The following is a 23,970-nucleotide window of genomic DNA, read 5'->3' as shown; positions in this document are numbered from 1 at the left end:
AATATAAAGCCGCCCCTACAGATCCCGCCTACATCAGAGGGCCAGCACCACTAGATTCCCTAGTAGTGTCTACAGCACGAAAGAGGGCAAACTCCCAAGCGTCAGGCGAAGCACCACCACCTGACAAAGAGTCAAAACTCTTGGACGCATCAGGCAAGCGCACTGCATCCCAAGCTGCCAACATATGGTGCATCGCTAATACACAAGCGCTACTGGCAAGATACGACAGGGCCCATTATGACTAACTAGAAGCCATAATGCAACACCTTCCTGACAAATATAAAAATAGGGCAAATGAGTTAATTCAGGAGGGCAAAACCATTACCAATACCTCCATCCGCTGTGCCCTAGATGCAGCTTACACCGCCTCCTGAGCCATTAATACCAGCACCCTCCTCCGTCGCCATGCCTGGCTAAGGATCTCAGGTTTTAAACCAGAAGTGCAAGCTTCCATCCTTAACCACCCCTTTGACCAGGAACATCTGTTCGGCCCAAAAGTGGATGAGGCCCTAGAAAAAATGAAAAAAGACACCGATACGGCGAAGTCTGTGGGAGCCTTACAATCACACCCTCCCAGGCGCTCCTTTTGCCGCTCTTCCTTTCGGAGCACATCCAGAGGCTACTCCTCTGACACCGATTCCCCTTCATATAAGGCCCCTACCCAATCCACCTTTACAAGGGGTTACCAAAGAGGCGGCTACAGAGGCAACAATAATAAAGGCAGAGGCAACATAAACACCGCCCGCTCTGCCACCGCACCTACCCGATGACTTCCCTCCACTCCCCCCAGACCATCCCACTCCGGTCGGGGGCAGACTCCACAATTTCCTTCCTGTCTGGACTACCATCACCTCAGACAAATGGGTAACACAAACAATTCGGTCAGGCTACTGCCTAGAACTAATATCTACCTCCCCAAACATTCCACCCCGACAACGCCCAATGTCACAGGAACATCTAACACTACTAAAGCAGGAGGTAATCTCCCTCCTACAAAAGGGGGCGATAGAAAGGGTTCCTACCAACCAACAAAATATGGAGGTCTACTCCCTATATTTTCTCATACCAAAAAGGGACGACACTCTACGACCCATCCTAGACCTCAGGCCCCTAAACCAATGCATACACTCAGACCATTTTCACATGGTAACACTTCAGCAGGTACTTCCACTGCTCTCCCACAACGATTTCTTGACCACTTTAGACCTCAAAGACGCCTATTTCCACATTCCTGTTCAAAACGCTCACAGGAAGTTCCTCAGATTTGTAGTGGACGGCCAACACTACCAATTCAAAGTACTCCCATTTGGAGTCACCACAGCACCATGAGTATTCACCAAGTGCCTAGCAGTAGTGGCAGTACACCTGCGGAGACAACACATCCATGTCTTCCCATACCTAGACGACTGGCTAATAAAAGCCAGTTCATACAACCAGTGTGTACAACACACGCACGCCGCTATCCAACTACTTCACCAACTGGGCTTCACGGTAAACCACGCAAAGTCACCTCTCCAACCGTCCCACGTAAAACAATATCTGGGTGCCACTATAGACGCCTCGAGCGCTAGCCTACCCCAGTCCTGCCAGGATAGCAAGCATTCAAGCTCTACGCGCAAAATTTCAACCACAACACTCTCTTCCAGCTCGAGTGTTTATGCAACTAATAGGAATGATGGCCTCTTGCATATTCATAGTACCCCACGCAAGACTCCAGATGCGTCCTCTCCAAGAGTGCCTAGCACGCCAATGGAGCCAGGCCCAGGGTCAATTAACAGATCTGGTGTTGGTAGACGGTCATACCCATCGCTCTCTGCAGTGGTGGACCACCAAAAACCTTTCCAAAGGGCGACCGTTCCTGGACCCGGTTTCTTAGGTAGTACTGACAACGGACGCATCGCTCGCCGGCTGGGGAGCTCACCTATTACATCACACCATGCAGGGCAGATGGATACCTCAACAAAAGTTACTCCACATCAACCATCTGGAGTTACTAGCCATATATTTAGCCCTAAAATCTTTTCAAACACAGATTTCAGGCAAAGTAGTCCTAGTCCGCACAGACAACATGACAGCCATGTACTATATACAAAAACAAGGCGTCCACAGCTCTCTCAGCTAGCACAGAGCATATGGAGATGGGCCATCCCCCAAAAAATCTTTCTCCTAGCCCAGCATGTCCCAGGAGTCCAAAACAGTATGGCAGATCTGCTCAGCAGACAAACACAACAACTCCACGAGTGGGAACTCCACCCGCAAGTTCTTCGCCCGTACTTTCAAATGTGGGGGCATCCACAGATCGAACTCTTCGCCACCCACGAAAACGCCAAATGCCCAAGCTTCGCCGCCAGATATCCACACCCATTGTCCAAAGGCAATGCGATATGGATGAACTGGTCAGGCAGATTTGCATACGCTTTTCCGCCTCTCCCACTCATTCCATTAGTGGTGCGCAAACTACAACAACACTCCCTCACGCTAATCCTAGTAGCTCCAACTTGGGCCAGACAACCGTGGTACACCACACTGCTGGAACTATCTGTAGTACCGCACCAAAAGTTACACCTCTCTCCACACCTCTTAACCCAGAACCATGGAGAGATCTGGCACCCGTACCCAGCTCAGCTCAACCTTGCGATCTGGCTCCTGAAATCCTAGAATTCGGTTATCTAAATCTTCCCCCTGACTGCATGAACGTCATTAAAGAAGCTAGGCGACCCACCACTAGAGCGTGCTACGCAGCCAAGTGGAAACGTTTTGTTGTGTATTGTCACAACAATACGATCAATCCCCTAGATGTGTCCATTCCACACATCATACGCTATTTACTACTCCTGCAAAGATGCAATCTAGCCTATACGTCCATTAGACTGCACCTTGCAGCCATAGCAGCTTATCTACAAAACAGGAAACATCTATCACTTTTTAGAGTACCTGCCATTAAAGCCTTCATGGAAGGCCTCAAAAGAATAATTCCCCCCCAGAGTGCCACCCTCACCTGTGTGGAACTTAAATATAGTTTTCACCAGACTAATGGGACCTCCCTTTGAACCTCTACACAAATGTGAACTTCAATTCTTAACATGGAAAACCGCCTTTCTTGTAGCCATCACTTCCCTCAGAAGGGTCAGTGAGATACAAGCACTTACCATTCAAGAACCTTTTCTCCAAATGCACCATAACAAGGTTGTTCTCCGTACTAACCCAAAATTCCTCCCTAAAGTCATTTCTCCTTTTCACCTAAATCAATCTGTAGAACTACCAGTATTCTTCTCGCAACCACAGTCCGTTGCAGAAACAGCTCTTCACACATTAGATGTCAAACGAGCCTTACTCTACTACATCGAGAGAACACAACCTTTTCGTAAGACCAAACAACTGTTTGTCTCTTTCTCACCACCACACAAAGGCAACCCCATCTCCAAGTCAGGGATAGCTAGGTGGATGTCAAATGCATTCAGATTTGCTACCACAAAGCAAAACGATCGCTATCCGTTCCCCCAAAAGCCCACTCTACACGTAAAATAGGGGCTTCAATGGCATTTCTAGGGAACATCCCATTAGATGATATCTGCAGAGCAGCTACATGGTCAACACCGCACACTTTCACTAAACACTATTGTGTAGATGTGCAAACTAAGCAGCAGGCTAGTGTGGGCCAGGCTGTACTCAAAACATTATTTCAAACCACTGCAACAGATACAGGTGGTCGCCGCTAAGGATGGGTACTGCTATATAATCTATGAACAGTGTGTAATCTGCAGCTCATATGCCTCGAACGGCAAATGCTACTTACCAGTATGCATCTGTTCTTGGCATGTAGAGCTGCAGATCTACACACGCCCACCCGCCTCCCCAGCTACCTTTATCTGTTCCAGTCTATCTTATTTAGATATACCACACATGGGCATCTTCACTGTTATTACTACGCTCCATCTTTCCCTGCTGGCAAAAAACAATTTGAGGATGGAGCCGAAGCTCATGCTCGATACGATCCAAAGGAGGAGTCACATACCTCGTGACTTCCAAAGACTTTCCAAGAGGAAAAACAACTGCAAACATCCGGGCCCAACACCAAATGGCGATCTATGCACAGTGTGTAGATCTGCAGCTCTACATGCCAAGAACAGATGCATACTGGTAAGTAGCATTTGCCTTCCAGTCTACTCAGGAATGGAAAATATTTAGAATGGCCACCAATAAAGCATTCTTAGAACAGAGACTCTGTCTCTAAAAATATGATAGGATTGACAGTCAAGTACCTTGGGCCCCTTCTGTGTAACGTCAGATGTCCAATGTAAAAGGACCTTAAAAGTGGCTATCTTACAGACCTTGGCGCCAATTAAGCTTCTTTCAGAAAGGAGACATATACCCTGTTCTAGGAAGCTCAAGAATCCGCATCGCAGCATACTTTAGCACCACCTGTAATCGTTCCCCAAAGATGCAAAGATATAGAGTATGGGTTCTTAACCTTTTGACTTCTGTGGACCCCCCTGCTTGATCATTACTGGAATCCGTGAACCCCCACTGAGTCATAACTGGAAGCGGGAGTTCACGGCCTAAGTAATTTCGATGCTTTGAACCACAAAACAAGCTTGCATCAAACAACTACACAAACCATGAAATATTTTGCACAAACAAATATATTCCGTTTCATGCTGTTGCATTGCTCCCAGAAATAAATCTGAGGATAGCAACTTAGTTTTCAGCCTCCAATTAGAAATCCTTTAACATTTACTGAAACTTTGTAATTTTTTATTTAACTCCTTAGTCCAACAAGTGTTTTCTTTTACCCAGCAGAAGAACCTCTGTTTTGTCTGAGTTCAGTTGAATGCAGTTGGAGTGCATCCAGGTTGCCACTGCTCTCAGACATGCATTAAGTTGGCTTCTGTATCTGTGACATCCTTGGAGATGGTAAAAATAATCTGTATGTAACGTGTTTATGTTATAATCTCAAAGCCACATTAACACACCAGGACAGGTAAAGGAGACATGTAGATGCTAAATAAGGTGGGACTCAAAGAAGAACCCAGGGCACACCTTGCATCACTGGAACCGCAGCTGACGAGGATTTGGTAAGAGATACTGCCTGCATTCTGTCCAATTAAAAAATGATACCAGCCATAAGGGCCTTTTGACAAATGCCACTCTTGAAAACATGTACAATTAAGACTGCCTGAGCGATTGATTCAAAAGCAGTGGTTAAATCTAAGAGAACCACGGCCGCCCAGCTGCCCTGGTTCCAGTATCCTTTGCAGATTATCCATTGCAGCTACTATAGTGGTTTCCGTACTACAATTAGCAGTTTGCTGAATAAGCAACTCCGACTGCAATGCAACCAGTAGAAAATTGGTTTTCAGATAGCTCTGGAGCTGTCTAATGTAAGCCTTCTCCAAGGGTTTTTCTGGTAAAGGTAGTAATAAAATGGGACAAAACTTTGACAAAACTGGCAGATATGCAGAATGCTTCTTCGAAAGAACTCTGGCATGCTTCATATCTCTTGGACTAATGCTGAGAGAATGACCCTCAAAATTCTTTTAAGTCATTTAACTTTTAAGCCCAAAAAAACACGCCATGTTCTGTAATTATATTTAAAATGTTATCTACGGGGCGTGGCCAGGCAAGATGGCTGAGTGGATGTGATCCACACCAGCTCTGGAGCACTGTAACTGTTGGACAAGGCTAACTTAAGGTTAGAGGACCAAAACTTGCCAGAACTGGTCCAGAAACGCTTTATGATGCAGTAGAGAGCCTGGCGGCCCGAGCCCAGCGTGTCCGCAAGGAAGAATCTAGGTTTTTATGATGCGGAGCGCAAAATCAAGATGGCGCCGACGACTGCCCTGAGCTTGGAGACTGAGTAGGTCCGCGCGGCCTCTACAGGACCGGAGCAACCCACAGAGAAGAAAGATACCGTACAGCGGGTGTTGCGCTGAGGGGAGAGTGAGCCCGGCAAGAGTCTTCCCACCCGCGATGCAGTGCCCATGCGATTTAGAGAGTGCGCGGCCCCGGATCGGAGCTGCGCGTCGATGTGGCACCTGATCAGCACCAGCGCACTAAGGAGTTGAACGGGGCCTGGCGAATGCGGCAGAGTGGTGCTCTGAGGCGGCCCAGGGGGGGTTCCCCCTCCAAGCTAATCCACAGCGAGGCAGAAAGTGTTTGGGTCTTAAGCTGGGCTGAAGGTGGAGGCAGCGCCTGACCCCAAGATGGTGCCTGAACCAGGTCTGCTCCAAAGATAAGGGGACAATAACTATATCAGCATCTGGAAGGGGGGCAGAAATGTAAGACATATTCGTGAAGCACTGCTACCCTGAATCCCAAGTGATAAAGCTGTTGCACACTCGCTGCCACACTCTGAGCCATACCATGCGTTTGAATCTAAGATGGCCGTCTCAGGCTGGATTATGAGAGAAGCTCCACTGAGCCGGCTCCCGCCTGGTAGAAGGCCACTACTCCACAATAACCTTCACAAAGAAGCCGCAAACCGGAAGGGGGGGGAGGGTAGCTCCAACAAGCAAGGAAGGCTCACAATACAGCCCATATGCCACCGAAAAAAGCGTTGAACAAGGCCTCCAACTATTTTGCGTCATCAGAGAAGAGACAAACCCACAACAAAGGGGGGCAGGCAAGCACGATGGCACTCACCAGAGAGGATTTAGTGGCCTCACTCAGGGACTTTACATCTGAATTATGTGCAGAGAGCAGGCAGGACCTGCGGACCTCTATAGATCAATTAAAGGCCGACCTCATCGACCACATGTCAGCCCTCCAGCAAGATGTGGATGCTGTGGGTTCCAGGGTCCTGCAGATAGAGGAGCAGACACAAGAATTGGACACTCACACTACTAGGCTGCATGAAAAGCAACAGGATCTCCAGACGTAACTACATCAGGTACTCCTGAAGGCGGAAGATTTAGAAAACAGGTCCCGGAGGGAGAACATTCGAATAAGGGACCTAGAGGAGGGCGCGGAGGGGCTGGATTTAGAGGCCTTTGTGGAGGAGGTCTTTGCCGAGATTTTGAGCCCGCTCCAGATGAAGATCAAGATCGACAGGGTACACCACGTGGGAAACCAGCAGGTGGGTGAGCGATGACGCACATGCGACATTCTTGTCAAACTGCATTCTTTTAAAACAAAAGAAGCGATTCTGCAAGCCGCAAGGAAAAAGAAAGAGACCTCTTTTCAAGGATACAAGTGCCTGCTGTTCCAGGACCTGGCCCCTTCTAGGTTGGCACGCCGACATCAACTCAGACCGATAACAACTAAAGTCCGAGATGACAGCATACACTACAGATGGACTTTGCCCTCCAGCTCATCTTTGAACTCAATAACAAAAGCACGTCTCAAGCCTGGAAGAGGGTCTCTGCATTTTAGGTCTCCCTATCCCCGAAGATGAAGGCAGCCAAGGTCCCATGAAAGGAGTGAATGCGACAAAAAGACCTACTCATCAATGGTGCATGATTTTTGTAACTTGTAAAATGCTATTTCCTTATATAATGTGCTCTGATACCTCTTGGTCTAGCCAGCGTTTTATAAAACTCAAATAAAAAAAATAACAAAAAAAGCAACCCCAGCCAAAAATGAAGTTATAGGGACAAGGAACAGACTTCATGAGGGAGACATCCTCTTTAACTGCAGGGCAGCACCACACTGGGACAAATGCAATAAAGGGCGAACTGCTGGCGAGAATGCCCATGCTTATCTATCACGATTGAAGTGATGCAATGGGCCATAGTTCCACATACTTCTATCTGGTATCCTCCACATGAAGCGACCGACAGCTGGGGTTTCGGGCACTGTCCAAGTCGCCCGTTACCATGTCATTTTTCTTCAGGACTGATTTTGCTGGTAGCCCGTTGGCTGCTCAGCTTAAGGTTTCTGTTTTTTTTGTTGTTTTTTTCTATTTTAGGGGGGGAACCTGGTGGTAGGGCTGAGGGACAGTCAGGCAGCCTTGTAGGACAGGAGTGCAGGGGTTCTCTTCACTGTCAGCCTGGGTGACTGAGGAAAATGACAGGGGGTGCGGGAGAGGGATCGAGGATCACTGGGGGAATGTATGCGAGGTAGAGGGAACAGAGGTCTATAAAGTGGTCTCAATAGACTCATGGAATGTAAAAGGCCTAAATTTGCCCCTCAAAAGGCAGAAAATGTGGAAGTATCTTACAGACCACCAGTTTGAAGTAGTAGGGTTGCAGGAAACAAATCTTTAAAAAACGAGTTAAGACTTCGCCACAAAAGCTATCCCTTGATCCATATATCATTTGCCAAGTCCAAACAGAAGGGTGTCGCACTGCTATTTCGCAGCTCAGCAAAATTCCAAACAGAGGCCATAAAGGCAGACCGGGATGACAGGGTAATCATGGTAATCATGGTAAAGGGAAAACTGAGAAGTAGACTCTTTTATTTCCACGTGCGCTCCCACTACAGGGCGAGCAGTGTTTTTGACCTCCCTACTTGATCTGATAGGCGATAACCTGACCTGGCATGCTGACATGGAGAGCAGTCACCTCATAGGGCGGCCACAAACAATTTCCCCAGAGGTATCAAACAGAGAATAAATGCTTTTGGTCTGAGGGATGCTTGGCGTACGCTCTACCCAACCACCCAAAGACTTCACCTTTTTCTCACACGTACACTTGACCTATTCTACGTTAGACCACATCTTTAAAAGTCAATCCCTACTAGGCTCCCTACAGGCAGCGAAGATACTCCCAATCACTATCTCAGACCATCAGCTTGTCTTGGGAATGTAACCAGGCAGGCACTCACAGATGTTACTTCCCAATCTCGGTAACCAGGGACAGAATTCTTCTGGATGAGTTGAGGGCTTCTATTTCTGAATACTTTGAACTGAATCAACCTCAGCCCACATCCCCCCAGAACAATTGGGATGCATTCAAAACAGTCCTCAGAGGCAAATGTATTGTATTGAACTGAACACCACATTGAATAAACGGAGGGCTAAGGAAGATTGGAGCTTAAAAAACTTAAACCACACAAATCCCCTGGGCCCGATGGGCTGACAGCACATTTTTATAAAATATTTGCATCGGAGCTTATACCCCACCTCACCTCGTTATTCAACGCAATAGTAGAGGACTCCACAGTATCGAACTTTATGGCTGGGGCAGTAGTCACAGTCATTCCCAAACTGGGGAAAAACCCTATAGGCGTATTTCGCTGCTGAATTTAGACGCTTACATTTTCTCATCAGTACTGGCCACTCAACTAGAAAACATAATGCCCTCACTAATTCACCCTGATCAATCTGGCTTTATAAAAGGAAGGCAGACGTATGACAACATTCGGAGGACTATACATTTGATTGAAAAAGTCTCCAAATTCAAAATTCCGGCAATGCTGGTGGGCCTAGACGCCGAGAAGGTCTTTGACAGGTTGAATAGGTTATTCCTCTTTCTTACCTTGAAAAGGTTTGGTTTTGGAGACAAGTTCATTAATATGGTCAGGGTGAACTATAAACCCCCATACTCGAGTTCAGGTCAACGGATCGTCGTTACTCTCATTCGCACTTAGCCGAGGCACGAGACAGGGTTTCCCTCTCTACCCTCTTTTATTTGCCCCGAGCATCGAACCCTTGGCAATCCACTTCAGAGCCAACCTGGAGATCAAAGGTATACACTTTGGGGGTATAGAACACAAGGCCTTGCTCTTTGTGGATGATATCCTGAGGACACTCACAGATCCAGGCCCTTCACTACAGGCACTGCAGGCAGAACTGCTTAAACTTGAAGTGGGCGCAGACTTCAAAGTCAATTTATCGAAATCCTTCATCCTGAATCTCACAATCCCTGAAGGAGATGCCCCGCTGCTCCGGGGACAGACCTTCTTTCAATGGGCCAAACACTTCTTTCAATATATAGGTATTCAGCTCACCCCGAGGATAGAAGGACTGTATAAGGCCAACTACCCCTCCTGCTGGCTCAACTCCAACAAGATCTCAAGCGCTGGAAACCGCTGTACATCTCTTGGCTCGGACGGATAAATGCCCTTAAAATGACATTGCTTCCAAAGCTACTCTACTTGTTCCAGGCGCTCCCGGTCAATCTGGATCGCGATCTCTTGCCCAAGCTTCGTTCTCTTATCACTAAATTCATATGGCAGGGTGGAAGAGCTCGCCTCTCGTTTCATGTTTTACGGCGCCCGAAGGAGGAGGGGGGAGTGGCGCTACCGAACTTCTCATTATATTACAAAGCAGTCCAACTAAGGGTGGTGGTAGAGTGGTCCATGATGGAGTCCGATAAACATTGGCTCCACATGGAAAGGGCGATAGTGGGCAGGTCGATTTGGGACGTGCTTTGGAAGCAGAAAAAAGATAGGCCGGCTAACGCATACATTAGCACCCTGACACGAACCACCCTTAAGGTCTGGGATGAGATTACGAGGGACGGGGAGTGGACATCCTTCCCTTCGCCGTACACCCCTATCCACTTCAATCCCGACTTTCCCCAGCTTTGCGAGAGGGCCCATTCAATGCGTGGCGGGAGGGAGGATGCTTGATGGTCTCAGACCTGTTTCACAACTTTGACGTGCTTACATTCGAGAGCTTCCAAAGAGAGTTTCATGTTCCAAATAGCGAGCAATTCCAATATCTCCAACCCAAACATTGGGTATCCCAGCCTCTGATAAGGGATGCCGCCACTAGAGAACGCACTCTAATAGAACAGCTGGTACAGAGGGCGGGCACCATGAAAGGGGCGATTTCCTCTCTATGCTTTGTTGCTCTCGACAATACACGCCCCACAGGCACGCTACGTGTTGTTCTGGGAACAGGTGGTCGGGCTAGACGTTACAGTAGAGGAGTGGAAACACTTCTGGTCGGACATAACCAAGAGCAATCACTCCGTGACCTTGAGAGAGGCCCATTACAAGACCCTTTTTGATTGGTACCTGTATCCCACTAAACTCAAAAAGATATTTCCAGATACCTCCGATCTCTGCTGGCGAGGTTGCGGCCTCCTCGGGGATTTCCGTCACATATGGTGGGACTGCCCGACTATCCGAACTTTCTGTGAAGAGATCTTAACACACATTAAAGGCAAAAAAAAAGTTAGGCGGGGTTTGTTTACAATATTTGTTTGGGTTGATACTCCTAATGCTTGATTTAATAAAACGGACATGACTTGAAGTAAGGGAGGGGGGCGTTGGGACTTCCCAAAAAGAGAAGCTGATCATCTATTAGACGCTAATGCGTATATGAAGTCCTGTATGTTTTTCAATGTGTTGTATGTCACATGAAAATCATGTTTAATAAAAAGATCTTTGACAAAAAAGAAAAATGTTATCTACTTGTTTACAGCCTAATCAAATCAAGCAGCAGTGAAGTATCAGCAGAGCAATGACTTGGGTCCATGCTGAGTCCAGCACATTTGACAAATTCAGCTCCCTTATTCAAAAGGTTCTTCAAGTTTTGGTATCACATGGAGCCGTTTTGGCTTCTTGCCTGTGGCTACCCAAGTCCAATTTATATAGTGGGGAAAGTACTATCTACCCTGCTGACTCACAAGAAAATTGGGATGTGATCACTCTCTAAAAAAAAGAAAAAAAAAAAAAAAAGCTCTCACTGGCGGAGAGGTTTTTATCTATTCTATCAGAAGTTTGCCCGTGCCTTGATTCCCAGGTTCGGCCAAATTGCCTGAGTGTGGCTAGTGCTCGTCTTCAGAGCAGATCCATCAGGGTTGGTGACACTGCTTTGTATTTTTTGTTAAAGGTTAATGTCCTCTTGTACAGAGGTGAGTGTGTTGGGTTAAACTGATGTTTTGGAAAATCTGGAGACTTTGGAGCAGAGAACCAGGACTGTGACATAGGTTGATGTTTGAGATGGACTGAAATCTTATCCAAAATGCCGGCAACAAGGTAGGGCTGACTGCCTAGTGTGTATGGAAGGCAAGGGTCTCCAGAGCGAGAGTAATGCAAGGAGCTGTTTGACCTGGCATGATGTTTATTGGAGACATGTGTTTAGGTATCCCAAATATTGTTTTATCTCTTTATATTACTTTTATATGTGGTTCTTTCTCTGTTTATACACACATTTTTCTCTTTGTACATCTTAGCTTCATCTGCACTTTTCTATTTGTATTTCCATTACCCATTTTCTATTTACTCCTACTTTTTCTTCCTTGCTTCAATATTTTTTCATTTCACCTTTTCTTCTTTACCTCTTCTATATCCTCTTTTCTACCTTTTCGTTTTTATTTAGCCTTCTGTTATCCATCCTATTTCATTTTCATACTTCTTGTTTTTCCTTTATATGTTTCATTTGACTCTTTCAATGCTTTCTTAATTTCTCCATTTCTTTTCAAATCTTGTTAATGACTTGTTGTTATTGACTTTGCTTCTACTGTGTTTCCTGTTCACCCTCTTTGTATATTTCTAGCTCCGCACATACTTGGATAAAATAGAAGAACTGGAAGTCAGCAACAGCCACTTATCAAAGCGCCTGGAGAAGATGAAAGCCAACCGCAGTGCTTTGCTGTCTCAGCAGTAACCAAGGAAAGCATTAGACCACAAATACATTGACAATACCTGACAGAAGGAGAACATATGATGTTTTCTATCTGTGATGGTTTTGAATGCCTCATCATATCAAGCCTACTGAGAAATCCAACAAAGCCAGTATTGTTGTGTTACTCAGAAGCATGCTACTGAGCAAATTTGAGGGAACCTGGAATCAGCAGCTCTGCTGGTGCAATGTGTGCGTGGGAAAAGCTGATTTCCTCAAGAGCCTTCAATGTACCCAGACAGTCAAACCTCAGTCAATGTGTACCATCCACCGAGCACAACGTGGGCAGTGAATCCTAGGGTGCACATGGCTGCAGCTGAATGTCTCGCCAAAACACACCATCTGTAAAAAGATATTGACTTGGTGTTCTCTAGCTTTAATCCTCATTTTTGTTTTTATTTGACTTACTGAAAATTGGAAGAGAGAAAATGACGCCAGCTCCCAATACTTGAAGACTGACTTGTGTGCGGTAGGCGCTTTGTGATTCAAAAACATTGTGGAACACAAGCCATTGCAATAGACCACTGTCTGAGACAAACTCTTTGTGATGAAAATTCACTGGAATACAATGGTCCTAGATGTAAAAGTGACCTTATGGGACAATGAAGGTCTGTGACCGATGAAGGCAGGTGGATGAGAATTTTTCATGCTAGAATTTTTGAACAGGTGGAATGTTTTCACAGTTTCGATAATATAAATATTTTATTTCAGGGCAAATAGCAAATTGCTTCATGGAACTGATAAAAAGGAAATGCAGATGTTTACTTGTATTATTTAATCTTTATATTTTAAAATTAAATGGCTTCCTTGTTTTTTAAGGAGTTTTCTGTTAAAATAAATTCATGCCACATAGAAAAGAAGAGGAAGAAATGTCACTTCTTTAGCTTTTGTCATTTGAAATATTTGATTACTGGATCATTTGTGGAGTGGTAGGTTAAAAGGTGGCAAGGAGTTGTCACGTCCTACATTAAGATGTGTATATCATACAAACATAGTTAAGAAGCAGCAAAGCATTGCACAGAGTACAACAATGTATCCAGGTTTTTGGGCATATATGGAGATAGAATGAAGAAGAGAAGGGGATTGGAAAAGGAAAGCATATGTGTGTCTGTCTTTTGACTAAAGAAGTTGAATTTCTTAACTGTAATGGAAGAGGTGCTCCTTAGAGAGGTAATTGTTTGTGTGTGATTTACAGAAGTGTAGAAACATCTCAGGTAAGACTGAAGTATTAGGCTGCTCTTCCATATCCGTAGTTCATAGTTTGAGAATGTCTGGTTTTTTCTCCATCAGATTATTTATGTAACAAAAAAACCTGGAAGACTGACAAAGTGCTACCTCGGACCTTTAGATATGGATAGCTGCTGTTTCACAGCTGGATTGCCAATGACACCTTCTAAGATGGTTTGTCTTATAGCCAGGTAGAGGAGAATTGGTTGCTATGGTCTTGCAGGTGGTATAGTTGTTGGGGAAAAAAAGAAAAATGTTATCTACTTGTTTAAGAATCAGTTGTCCTTTGAGATCAGCAATGGCATGGGCTCTACTCTGAAGCAAGTGTTGACTGTGATTGGTGCATTTCTACTTTTGAAGTGGGTGAGAACTAAGACTTGGCCAGTTCTTCTGAAGTTTGATATATGGTTTTAGTTGATCAAAAATGTAAATGCAACCTGGCTATTGTGTTTTTCATGACAAAATGGGTTTTAACACAGGTCACTGTTGATAGTGAAGTAGCGACGTTTAGCATATTTGAAGAGTTGGGGTGTAAAGCTAAGCACATTCTTGTTGGTGAGTCAGTCTTAAATTGGAGCTTGTGTGCTGCTGTGACGATGAGAAAAAATAGGATTGAGCTTGAGTTAGATGTTCTACATTTGTGTTTGTATGAGGGTAAGGGCTATAAGGCGGGGCTGTCCCTGCCTGTATGAGGGTGAGGGCTATAAGGTGGGGCTGTCCCTGCCTGAGAAGACTTTAAATATAATTGGGCATCAATAGACTACAGGTACACTATGTTTCTATTGTAAGCAAGGTGGACTTTGAAGGTCTTTGTGAAGAGATTGAGCATATCGGGGAGGTAAATAGGTTTTGGGTATATCTGCTGATATCTGGCACTACCCATCTGGATGTACTGACAACATTTGAAGATGTACCGCACCGCACAATAGAGTACAATGCAATTACATTCCATATGGGTTCTGATAATATTCATGAGGTTAATATGATCAGCAGTTGTGGAAAGCGCCAGTGATCCAGCAAAACTAGCAGATGAGGTTACTATTGTCCGTGTTCTGAAGGACATCATTTTTGACTTGGTATTGTATTGGCACTTATATTTTACATACCCCTTGTGAGGACTAAAGCACTTTGAAGTGCTCTGATTAGTACTGGGTTCCTGAAGTACATGCTCAAAAGGGTGTTGTTTGTAGTTTTGCCTGTATGCAACATGTTTGGTAAGATGCATAAGGTTAGGATGGCATAATAGGAGCATAGTTCACCTAATCACTGCACATTAGAAAAGGTGCAGCTGCACCCGAGGACTCCGATGGCCAGAGAAATTATGTGCAAACTGTTGATTGCATACCTGATATTATTGAAGAAAATTAGCCCTCAATGCACTTATTAGGGCAGACGAGGGTCAGAGGAGACTCATGGATGGGATAGCTCTCCGCTAGTTATTGAAAGAGGAAGATGGAAGATGGAAGGTGCAGTTGCGGGATTATGCAGAATGTCGCTGACCAGAGACTAGATTTTAAAGCATACATAGGCATAAAAAGTAATCCTGTAGATAAAATCTACTTAGTTTTACAGTCCCTGGAGAGGTGAACTGTATAGTTAAAAGGTGCAGAGTTTTTGGCCCTCGATCCTTTCCAGGCTTTATTAAGCTCAAAAAGGGAAGATGCTACAGGAAGGCTCCTTTAACCTCCCATCCTTCACCTGGATTAGTGGTATGGATACCCTTGAAGGATGGATTAAAAATACAGAAAAGGAAGTATTGAACCATGCGATAGGGGCTGGCACATGCAATGCAGGCAGAGGGTGCAGGCTCTTGGAAGAGCAATCCTGATGGAAGGCATAAGAACTCAACTACAATGGTGACAAGATGCCACCTAGTTCATGGAGGAAGGCAGTTGATCAGGAGGGGAAGTGAATCAAGGATGGCTGCAGGGATAAATAGACATGTCAGTTGTTTTAGTAACCTGGGAAAGGAGAGGAAAAAACACAGTGCAGCAACAAACAATGAAATCAGAAAGCTAGTCAGATGGGGCAGCCAAATGTTTTGTGTGTACACAGAGTTTAGGGAACACAAAAACTGCACCCATATTAGATATGCCTTTTTCTCACTTAAACTTGCAATTACCATTACACAAATATACTTCCAAATAGACGGAAAATAAGAATGTGTGGATTCACATATCAAACTGCTTAACCTGCTGATCAGGTCTTAGGGCATGAGACTTCTATGGGTTGGTTTAACGTGCAATGTTATCAGTTGCTGTTTCAGTGATGTGGTGACTTGAAATGAGACGGACAATCACTTAGGAGGACATGATGCTTGTCGATTTATCATTGCAAATGGATGATTTCTAAATTATTTTACCAAAAATTAGAGATGAGTGGTTTTTCTGTAATTGGTGAGGTTATTGGCAAACATGCTTTTTCTGAGAATGTACAGATGAAGACTATTTTTAGTGCATCGGTGAAAATGTCTTCTGTAAAGGGATATATCAGTTAAGTGAAGCATGGCTTTGGCTGTCTTTCTGTAGACGTCATGGCATGATCTCTTCTTTTCTGGTGCCTTTGAGAGCAGTGAGGATGTTGGGGAAGTCAACGTGTAGTGAGTCAATGCGTGATGACGTTGAATAGAGTTTTGCTTGTGGTGGCTATTTCATTTATGGTATTTTTTTTACTAAGTCTTTAGCAATAGCTACTGTCTGTGTCGAGTGGAAATATTTTAGATACATGAGATCATGAAGAAGTTATATTTTGCAATTTCTTTTCTTGTGTGCTGATAGCTTGTCGTTGGAGTTCTCTGTTGGGTCAAGGTACAGGCCGCTCTGGATTTGTGGGTCTTTTTTCACTGGGGCATGGATTTTGATGCTGGATAATACCTTGCAGTGTTAAAAGTCTAGAAGTACTTTTAGAATTCTGACATGATTGCGCTAGTGTTGAGTTCTTGCTCATGTGAGCTGACAGGATAGTCTTCAGACAAACTGTATAGTAATTGGGAAAGTTTCCATAGACTGTGCATGACATGTATCAGAATGACAAAGTGACGTAATCTGTCCAACAGCATGGGGAGGCATGGAGACTATGGCATACTGATGAGGACCACAAGTCATGGTTGTTGATTTTATTGCAATTAAGCTCAGGATCAAAATGATGTGGTAATCAATGAATCATTTTATCTTCTTGGTGGTATTGCCACCTGGAAGATGGAAGTTGCCAGCAAATATGTTGTTAGAATGGTTGATTGAGGTGTTTGTTGACCAAATCTGTGAATTCTTTGATGAAAGCTGATCTATGGCTAAAGCACTACAGTTCATATGGAAGGTGGCAGTCTGAGAGATGGAAAAAGAGAAATTAACTATAAGGGGGCATGAAGAAGAGGACAGTGGGTTTCTAGAACATGCAGGACTGGGAGGAATAGTCTTTTTAAAGTCCAGTGTGATTGAGGGGTTGTATGCTGTGTCCTAAAGTGGCATGGGCCTCAAAATGCGGGAATGAAAGTAAGTATTAGCCATGTTTCTGTTATGAATAGGGAATTAAGTGTGTATGTTGCTTTACATCTGCAGTGTAGATGGCTTAACATACTGTGGAGAAAGCATCCAGGAAATGTACTATACTTCAAATTCTTTATTCGATGAAATTCATCATAAAAGAGCAATTAGTAACATAATACAATTAAAAATTTCAAAACAAGGGTTCATAAAACACAGTTGGCATTAGACCATTAAAAGTAAGTACAGTCACAAGACAGGATGATGAGCATCCTAACCAAGTACTCTTAACTAACAAGTGCTTCAGAACTAATAAATGATTCAGAATGGGTTTTGTAACACCTCATGCGGGAGCGCCAAGCAGAGCCCAAAAATTTTGCGACTCCACAAACCATAGTAATTGAAGAGGTATCGGTGGTAAGTATCCGCAAAGCCGATGCATGGCATCTAACACCCATATTCTTACATAGTGGCTTTAGCCAGATCCTCCTAGCAACCCTATATGCCGGGCAAGCAAAAAAGAAATGTGCCACTGACTCAGTAGGGGCTGCACAGCCAGGACATAAGCTCCTTTTGCCGACATTATTTTTCCACCCCGAGATATAAGCATTTACTGGGAGGATCCCGAGTCTAACCTTCAGGTAAAGAGATCGATCTAAGGGCTGCTCGATGTAATCCAAAAAGGGTTCGAAGCGCCATGACCACTTAAAGGACAAAAAGCGCTCAGTAAGTGAGCCCACAGAACTACTAGAAAGTGTTTCCTGCTGAACTAGATTCCAGTAGAGCTTTTTAATCACCATCTTAGGCGGAGGTGATTGGTTTGCCCATGAGTCGCTCAAACCCAGGAGCACCACCAACCGCTTCAAGTTGCTCAGCCACTTAACCCTATTATTGGTGTTTAGCTGGATTAATTCATCTAGGGCGGCAGCATAATCCAGGAGCTCCCTTGTCCTGCGCAGACGAACCCAGAAAAGTAATGGGCGTAAGCGCACTATATCCTTAAGGGGGCGCCTGCCCATGTCAGCCCTTAGAGGAAATAGGGGAGTGGAGACTGGGAGGGCTACTGCGTCTCTCAGAAACTTGTTTTCAGCCCTGTCCAGCTCTACAGTGTTTTCAAACCCCCACAGTTCTGAGCCATATAAAGCGGACGGGAGAACTTGGCCTTCGTAAATTGTTAGGAGCGGTGAGAGGGGCTTGCTTTTAGATTTACGATATTCACTCATAACCGCCCCAGATGTTCTTTTATAATTTAACACCATTTTAGCCAAGTGATCCTTCCAGCTCATGCGACTATTAACCCTGATGCCCAGATAGTCATATGATTCTACCTGCTCCAAGGGCTCTCCATTAAGTAAGAGATTATTTCTAAATCTAGGTGAAGGTGCTAGAGCCATGAGCTTAGTTTTTAGAGTATTGATGGTAAGACCTCTATCAAGGCAAAATGCACTAAATCGGTTCAGGAGCTTTTGTAAGCCAGACGGCGACTTAGAGATTAAAATAGTGTCGTCGGCGAAGAGGAGTGTGGGGATTTTAACTCCTGCCAGGGATGGGGCATCAGCCGGTTCTTCTCTTAAATAATCCACCACTCCATTCACAAAAAGAGAGAACAGAGTGGGAGCCATGACACATCCCTGGCGTACACCCCTCTTCACGGGGATCTTTTCGGTTAGTTCCCCTTGGGTACCCCACCTGATCCTGGCATAATTCCCTTCATGAAGATGCACAATTAAACTTAGGAGGGGGCCTGGAAATCCCATATTCTTCAAAACCTCCCACAGCCTCTCACGTGGTACCAGGTCAAAGGCCATCCGAAGATCTATGAAAGCCAGGTATAAACTACCTTTATTGATGGTAACCGACTTCCAATAGATCGCGGAAAAGCGAAAGACCTGGTCCATCGTGCCCACCTTTTGCCTGAACCCTGCTTGGAGGTGTGACAACACATGCAATTCTTCCATCCAGGTGCCGACCCTAGATATAATTACCCTGCCAACCACCTTCTGTAGCACGTCAATCAAACTGATTGGTCTATAGTTGGCAGGGTCGTCTCTGTCACCCTTCTTAAAGACAGTGATTACCTCCGCTCCCTTCCACGAAGCTGGGACTGGGTAGCCATGGGAGATGAGATTTATTATTTTTGCGATGAGGTTAGCCCATAACTCAGGGGCCTCCATGAGGAGATCACCAGGTATCCCATCTGGGCCTGCTGCTTTCTTAGGAGTAAGGTGACTAATAGCTAACAGCACCTCAGCTGTCGAAAAGGGTTCCCTGACCGGGAGCTTGGGGTGAATACTAGGGGCATAACCAATAGGGATATTGGAATTTTCTGGCCCACCATAAATTGAAGAAAAATGGGAGTGCCATTGCTGACCTGTTATATGGTTATCTAGAGGGCGAGAGCTGTTCAACCTGGCTTTGTTGATCAAGTCCCAAAACAGCGAGGAATTCTTTCCTATGGAAGCTGTCTTGAGGTCTTGCCAGTGTTGTTCTTCCCATACACGTTTTGCTTGCTCCAAGGCCCTAGCGTAATCTTTCCTGGCTACACTAACCCGGAGTTGGTTCTTTTCACGCAAGGCAATTCTGATCTCGTTTCTTGAAGTTTTACAGTTCGCCGTGTACCAGGGACTATTCGATATAGTTTTTTTGTTAACCCTGCCACCACTCTTGACCTTATTATTACCTTTTAGGAGGAAGAATTCCCCAAGTTTCTCCGTTAAACTATTATACGCCTGGGAAAAAAGTATGCCCTGTGCAGGCGCTAGGTCCGGATCAAACACTCCCATTTCTATACTCAGATCTTCAACAAACGTCCTGATTTTTATCAAATTATGAGTCTGCGACTGAACCTTCTCCCACTTGAGTCTTCGATTCCCTTGGAAAGGTATCACCTCCTTAGTAGACTTCGGGTGCGATATCCTCTCTATGGTGTTCCGCCTCCCCCATCTTATCGACATGCATAGGGGGTTATGGTCACTATCCTGTGAAGGAGTCACCACCATATCTACTAGGTCACACCAAAGTTCCACGTCTAATAAGATGTAATCGATTCTTGACGGGCTACTTAACCTATTAAAGGTCATTGCCCCGTCAGGGTCGGAAGGGGTCCTACCATTAAGAGCCCTGAGGTTATGTTCTACAGTGAGGGAATTAATCTGTATAACCCTTGGTGACCATTTCTTGATTGTGGGCAGAGACAGGGTCGGGATACCCCATCTGGAATCCACTTCCTCTATACCCAAGGGATCGTCACCATCTAGTGGTTCGAATGTACAATTAAAATCCCCTCCCACTATAATTTTAGAGGTGGGGGGGCAAATTGCTAATGCCTGATCTAAAATGGATAAGGTACATGAATTTATGTCCCCTATGGTACCTCTTGCATAGACATTAAATAGGTCAATCCTACTAGTTCCCCCCTCAAAGGAGATATGTTGGATGTCACAACATCCAGAGACATGGGTGGTTATTTTAAGGTTCAGAGCGATCTTGATCCATACATGCAACCCCCCAGCTGGTCTACCCCTGCCCTTACTCAGAGCTGGTATGAAAAAAGTGGTGTAACCCGATTTATATAAAGGATAGACACTCCATGTTTCCTGAAATATGCATACATCGAATTGCTCGATGAAAACATTCCATTCAGGCAACACCAACTTTCTTTGTAGACCCGCCACATTCCAAGAAACTAGGTGTAGGCCTTCGTTATCTTTCAATTTTAAATCTGACGGGGATACTGCAGGCCTATCCATGACCAGCATGGTTTGAATACCTATGGGTTCTGGTTGGTCTAGGTGGTCTATCGTCAAGGGGATTACAGTACTGTTAACCAAGGGGGTAGAGAGAGGGGTGGATACGTTCCCGCCACTAGCAAATCCACTTATAATTGTAAGTCCTGTAGAAACAGGAACAGCTCCGTGGGCTTCCATACTCCTCTCACAAACAACGTTCTTAAGGCAAGATAATCCTATTGGACACCCACCGCCCCAATGGGGCTTTAATCTTCAATCACATTCAGCCAGACTAGAGAAGGTTTCAAACCTGTTTGACAACACTAAAGGGTTAGAAGGCTTCACTCTCACACCTCCTCTGTTAAAGATCCTATTAAAACTAGGAGGGATGTGATGCCACCCAAAAGGATCAGTGATTTGTTGGGTGTTTGAGGGGCCCGATAAGTAGTTCGGCCTATATGTGTCTGGTGGAATGGGCAATAGGGAGGGATGCTTAGATGGGACAGAAGGGGGAAACACCGATGATCTAGGGTAAAAATAGGTTAGTGCACGGGGAACAATGCCAATACTACCTATTTCAAGAGGCCACTCCAAAATATACTTAACTACACGAGGGTCTCTGAAATTTACTACCACGATGTCACCCGCAATGTTTTTCGTCGTACCGCCCACCCAAGGGAGACGTCTCACATGTAAAATCTCACCATTAAATTTCTCCTCGATAGGTCTATAACTATTGAGCCAGAACATGGTTTTGTTTTTTAACTCACTGAACCCTTCTCTTTTATCAACTGGTAAAGGCGGAACCCCCGTCAAAACAACCACCAGGGGTACAGCTTCGGGGGGCAGATCAACTTGTGGCACGTACTTGGGGGCAAGCAAACCATTACTAGGGCCTTCCCTGCTATCCCGCAGAGTGATTGGGACAAGATTAATCCCCCCACCCTCCTTATCGTCTCGTGTGTACATCGGGACAGACACAGGCACAGACTGAGATACCGCCAACAAATTAGACGGCTCACCCGTATCCTGGGGTAGAGTGGGGAGGTGATTGTGGCGAATAGGTTCCGCCGCTATAACTTCGGTATCACTATCGAAACCCGCCTTCCCCTGCCCTGTTGTTGGAATGGTTTTTATGCTTATTATCGCTTCCAGGTCCATGAGTTTTTTCTCCACTCTTAATAAACCTTCAATTAGTGGTGAAATAAGGGTCTTAATCACCTGGACCAGGGCATCCTGGCGAACAACCGAAGGAGAGGGAGGGAGGGAGGGAGATAACAAAGGGACGACAGGGGTAAAGCCTGGATTTAAGGAAGGCAAATCAGGTTCTAAAACATCAGGAGTCAATAGAGGAGCAGGGTTAGGAGTAGTTGTTGGTTCGACTCCTGGCCCTTTAGATAAGTTTAAACCTTTCAGTTCGTGCTTCCCAAACTCAGAACAGTTGTACTTAGGTTTAACTGAGACTCCCCCTTTCTTGCATCTTCTTTTAATGGGGGGAGGCCCAAATGACTTAGCCACTTTGAATGGCTTAGTGACCTTCTTAACCTGTTTACCAAGTGCTTGCACACTTCTAGTTACATCTGTAGGGGGGTCGAGATGAACGCTAACAAGTTTCTCTTGTATGGGCAACTCTAAGGGTGATGAAGCTGAAATAAGAGCAGATTCCTTTTGCAAACAGGGATCACGCGGTGGTGTAGGAGAATCAACTACAGCACCACCACTATCCCTTGACCGGGAAGGAACCTGCAGCAACAAATTATCAGAAGACCTAAGCTTCAAGCTTTCTATTGAGCGACGACGCTCTGATCTCCTTCTGTCCAAACAATTAACTATTTCATCCACTCTTAGCGCCTTTTTAAAATAAGTGTCCAGAGGGCCAGCTAGCATAACTTTCGACTTCTCCTCGTCGGTACTACTAGGGGTATCAGCCATAATAGCCTTTTTGGTAGTTACGCAATAAGCGCACACAAATACAAGTGGTACCTCAACCAACTGATCAATAGCCGGGCCCAGCCCGGCCTCACTCGGTCTCTGAGGGCCTAAGAGGGCCCGCCCTTGTCCCGGGCTTCGCCCGCGCTGCGATCCGCGCTGCGGATCAGTGTGTGCTGGAAAATATTGTGACGTCAAGGGGCGGGTCCGGAGGAAGAGGCAGGCAGCAGCAGCAGGAAGCAGAGGGCTGCTGGGCCTCGCAGTCCTCAAAACGCTGTTTCCCCGTGCAAAAGGTCAGTCTTCCACCACGAGCGGCTCCCGCGAAGCGGGGGCCGCAAGCTTTAAAGCAATGTCCAGGTGTCCAGGGGCGGGTCCGGAGGAAGAGGCAGGCAGCAGCAGCAGGAAGCAGAGGGCTGCTGGGCCTCGCAGTCCTCAAAACGCTGTTTCCCCGTGCAAAAGGTCAGTCTTCCACCACGAGCGGCACCCGCGAGCTTTAAAGCAATGTCCAGGTGTCCAGGGGCGGGTCCGGAGGAAGAGGCAGGCAGCAGCAGCAGGAAGCAGAGGGCTGCTGGGCCTCGCAGTCCTCAAAACGCTGTTTCCCCGTGCAAAAGGTCAGTCTTCCACCACGAGCGGCACCCGCGAAGCGGGGGCCGCGAGCTTTAAAGCAATGTCCAGGTGTCCAGGGGCGGGTCCGGAGGAAGAGGCAGGCAGCAGCAGCAGGAAGCAGAGGGCTGCTGGGCCTCGCAGTCCTCAAAACGCTGTTTCCCCGTGCAAAAGGTCAGTCTTCCACCACGAGCGGCACCCGCGAAGCGGGGGCCGCGAGCTTTAAAGCAATGTCCAGGTGTCCAGGGGCGGGTCCGGAGGAAGAGGCAGGCAGCAGCAGCAGGAAGCAGAGGGCTGCTGGGCCTCGCAGTCCTCAAAACGCTGTTTCCCCGTGCAAAAGGTCAGTCTTCCACCACGAGCGGCTCCCGCGAAGCGGGGGCCGCGAGCTTTAAAGCAATGTCCAGGTGTCCAGGGGCGGGTCCGGAGGAAGAGGCAGGCAGCAGCAGCAGGAAGCAGAGGGCTGCTGGGCCTCGCAGTCCTCAAAACG

The 23,970-nt window shown here is 45.9% G+C and overlaps 1 protein-coding gene and 1 long non-coding RNA gene across 10 annotated transcripts in view; one reads left to right on the top strand and one right to left on the bottom strand.

The window, feature by feature from the left end:
- Window positions 1-13,378, top strand: part of LRRFIP1 (LRR binding FLII interacting protein 1) — a 458,695-nt gene extending 445,317 nt beyond the window's left edge. For all 9 annotated transcript variants that reach the window (XM_085645079.1, XM_085645077.1, XM_085645080.1 and 6 more), the window contains one exon: window positions 12,389-13,378. In XM_085645079.1, the coding sequence (XP_085501205.1) occupies window positions 12,389-12,499 (111 nt within the window). In that variant the 3' untranslated portion in view covers window positions 12,500-13,378. The remainder of the gene's footprint in view (window positions 1-12,388) is intronic.
- Window positions 1-23,970, bottom strand: part of LOC146861042 (uncharacterized) — a 115,519-nt gene that overhangs the window by 50,094 nt on the left and 41,455 nt on the right. The window lies entirely within an intron of this gene.

The sequence above is a fragment of the Triturus cristatus genome, chromosome 3_1 (assembly GCF_964204655.1).
Source record: "Triturus cristatus chromosome 3_1, aTriCri1.1, whole genome shotgun sequence".
In the NCBI taxonomy this organism is placed as follows: domain Eukaryota; kingdom Metazoa; phylum Chordata; class Amphibia; order Caudata; family Salamandridae; genus Triturus; species Triturus cristatus.
Note: the sequence above shows the minus strand (reverse complement) of the source record. Positions and strands in the feature narration are given on the sequence as shown.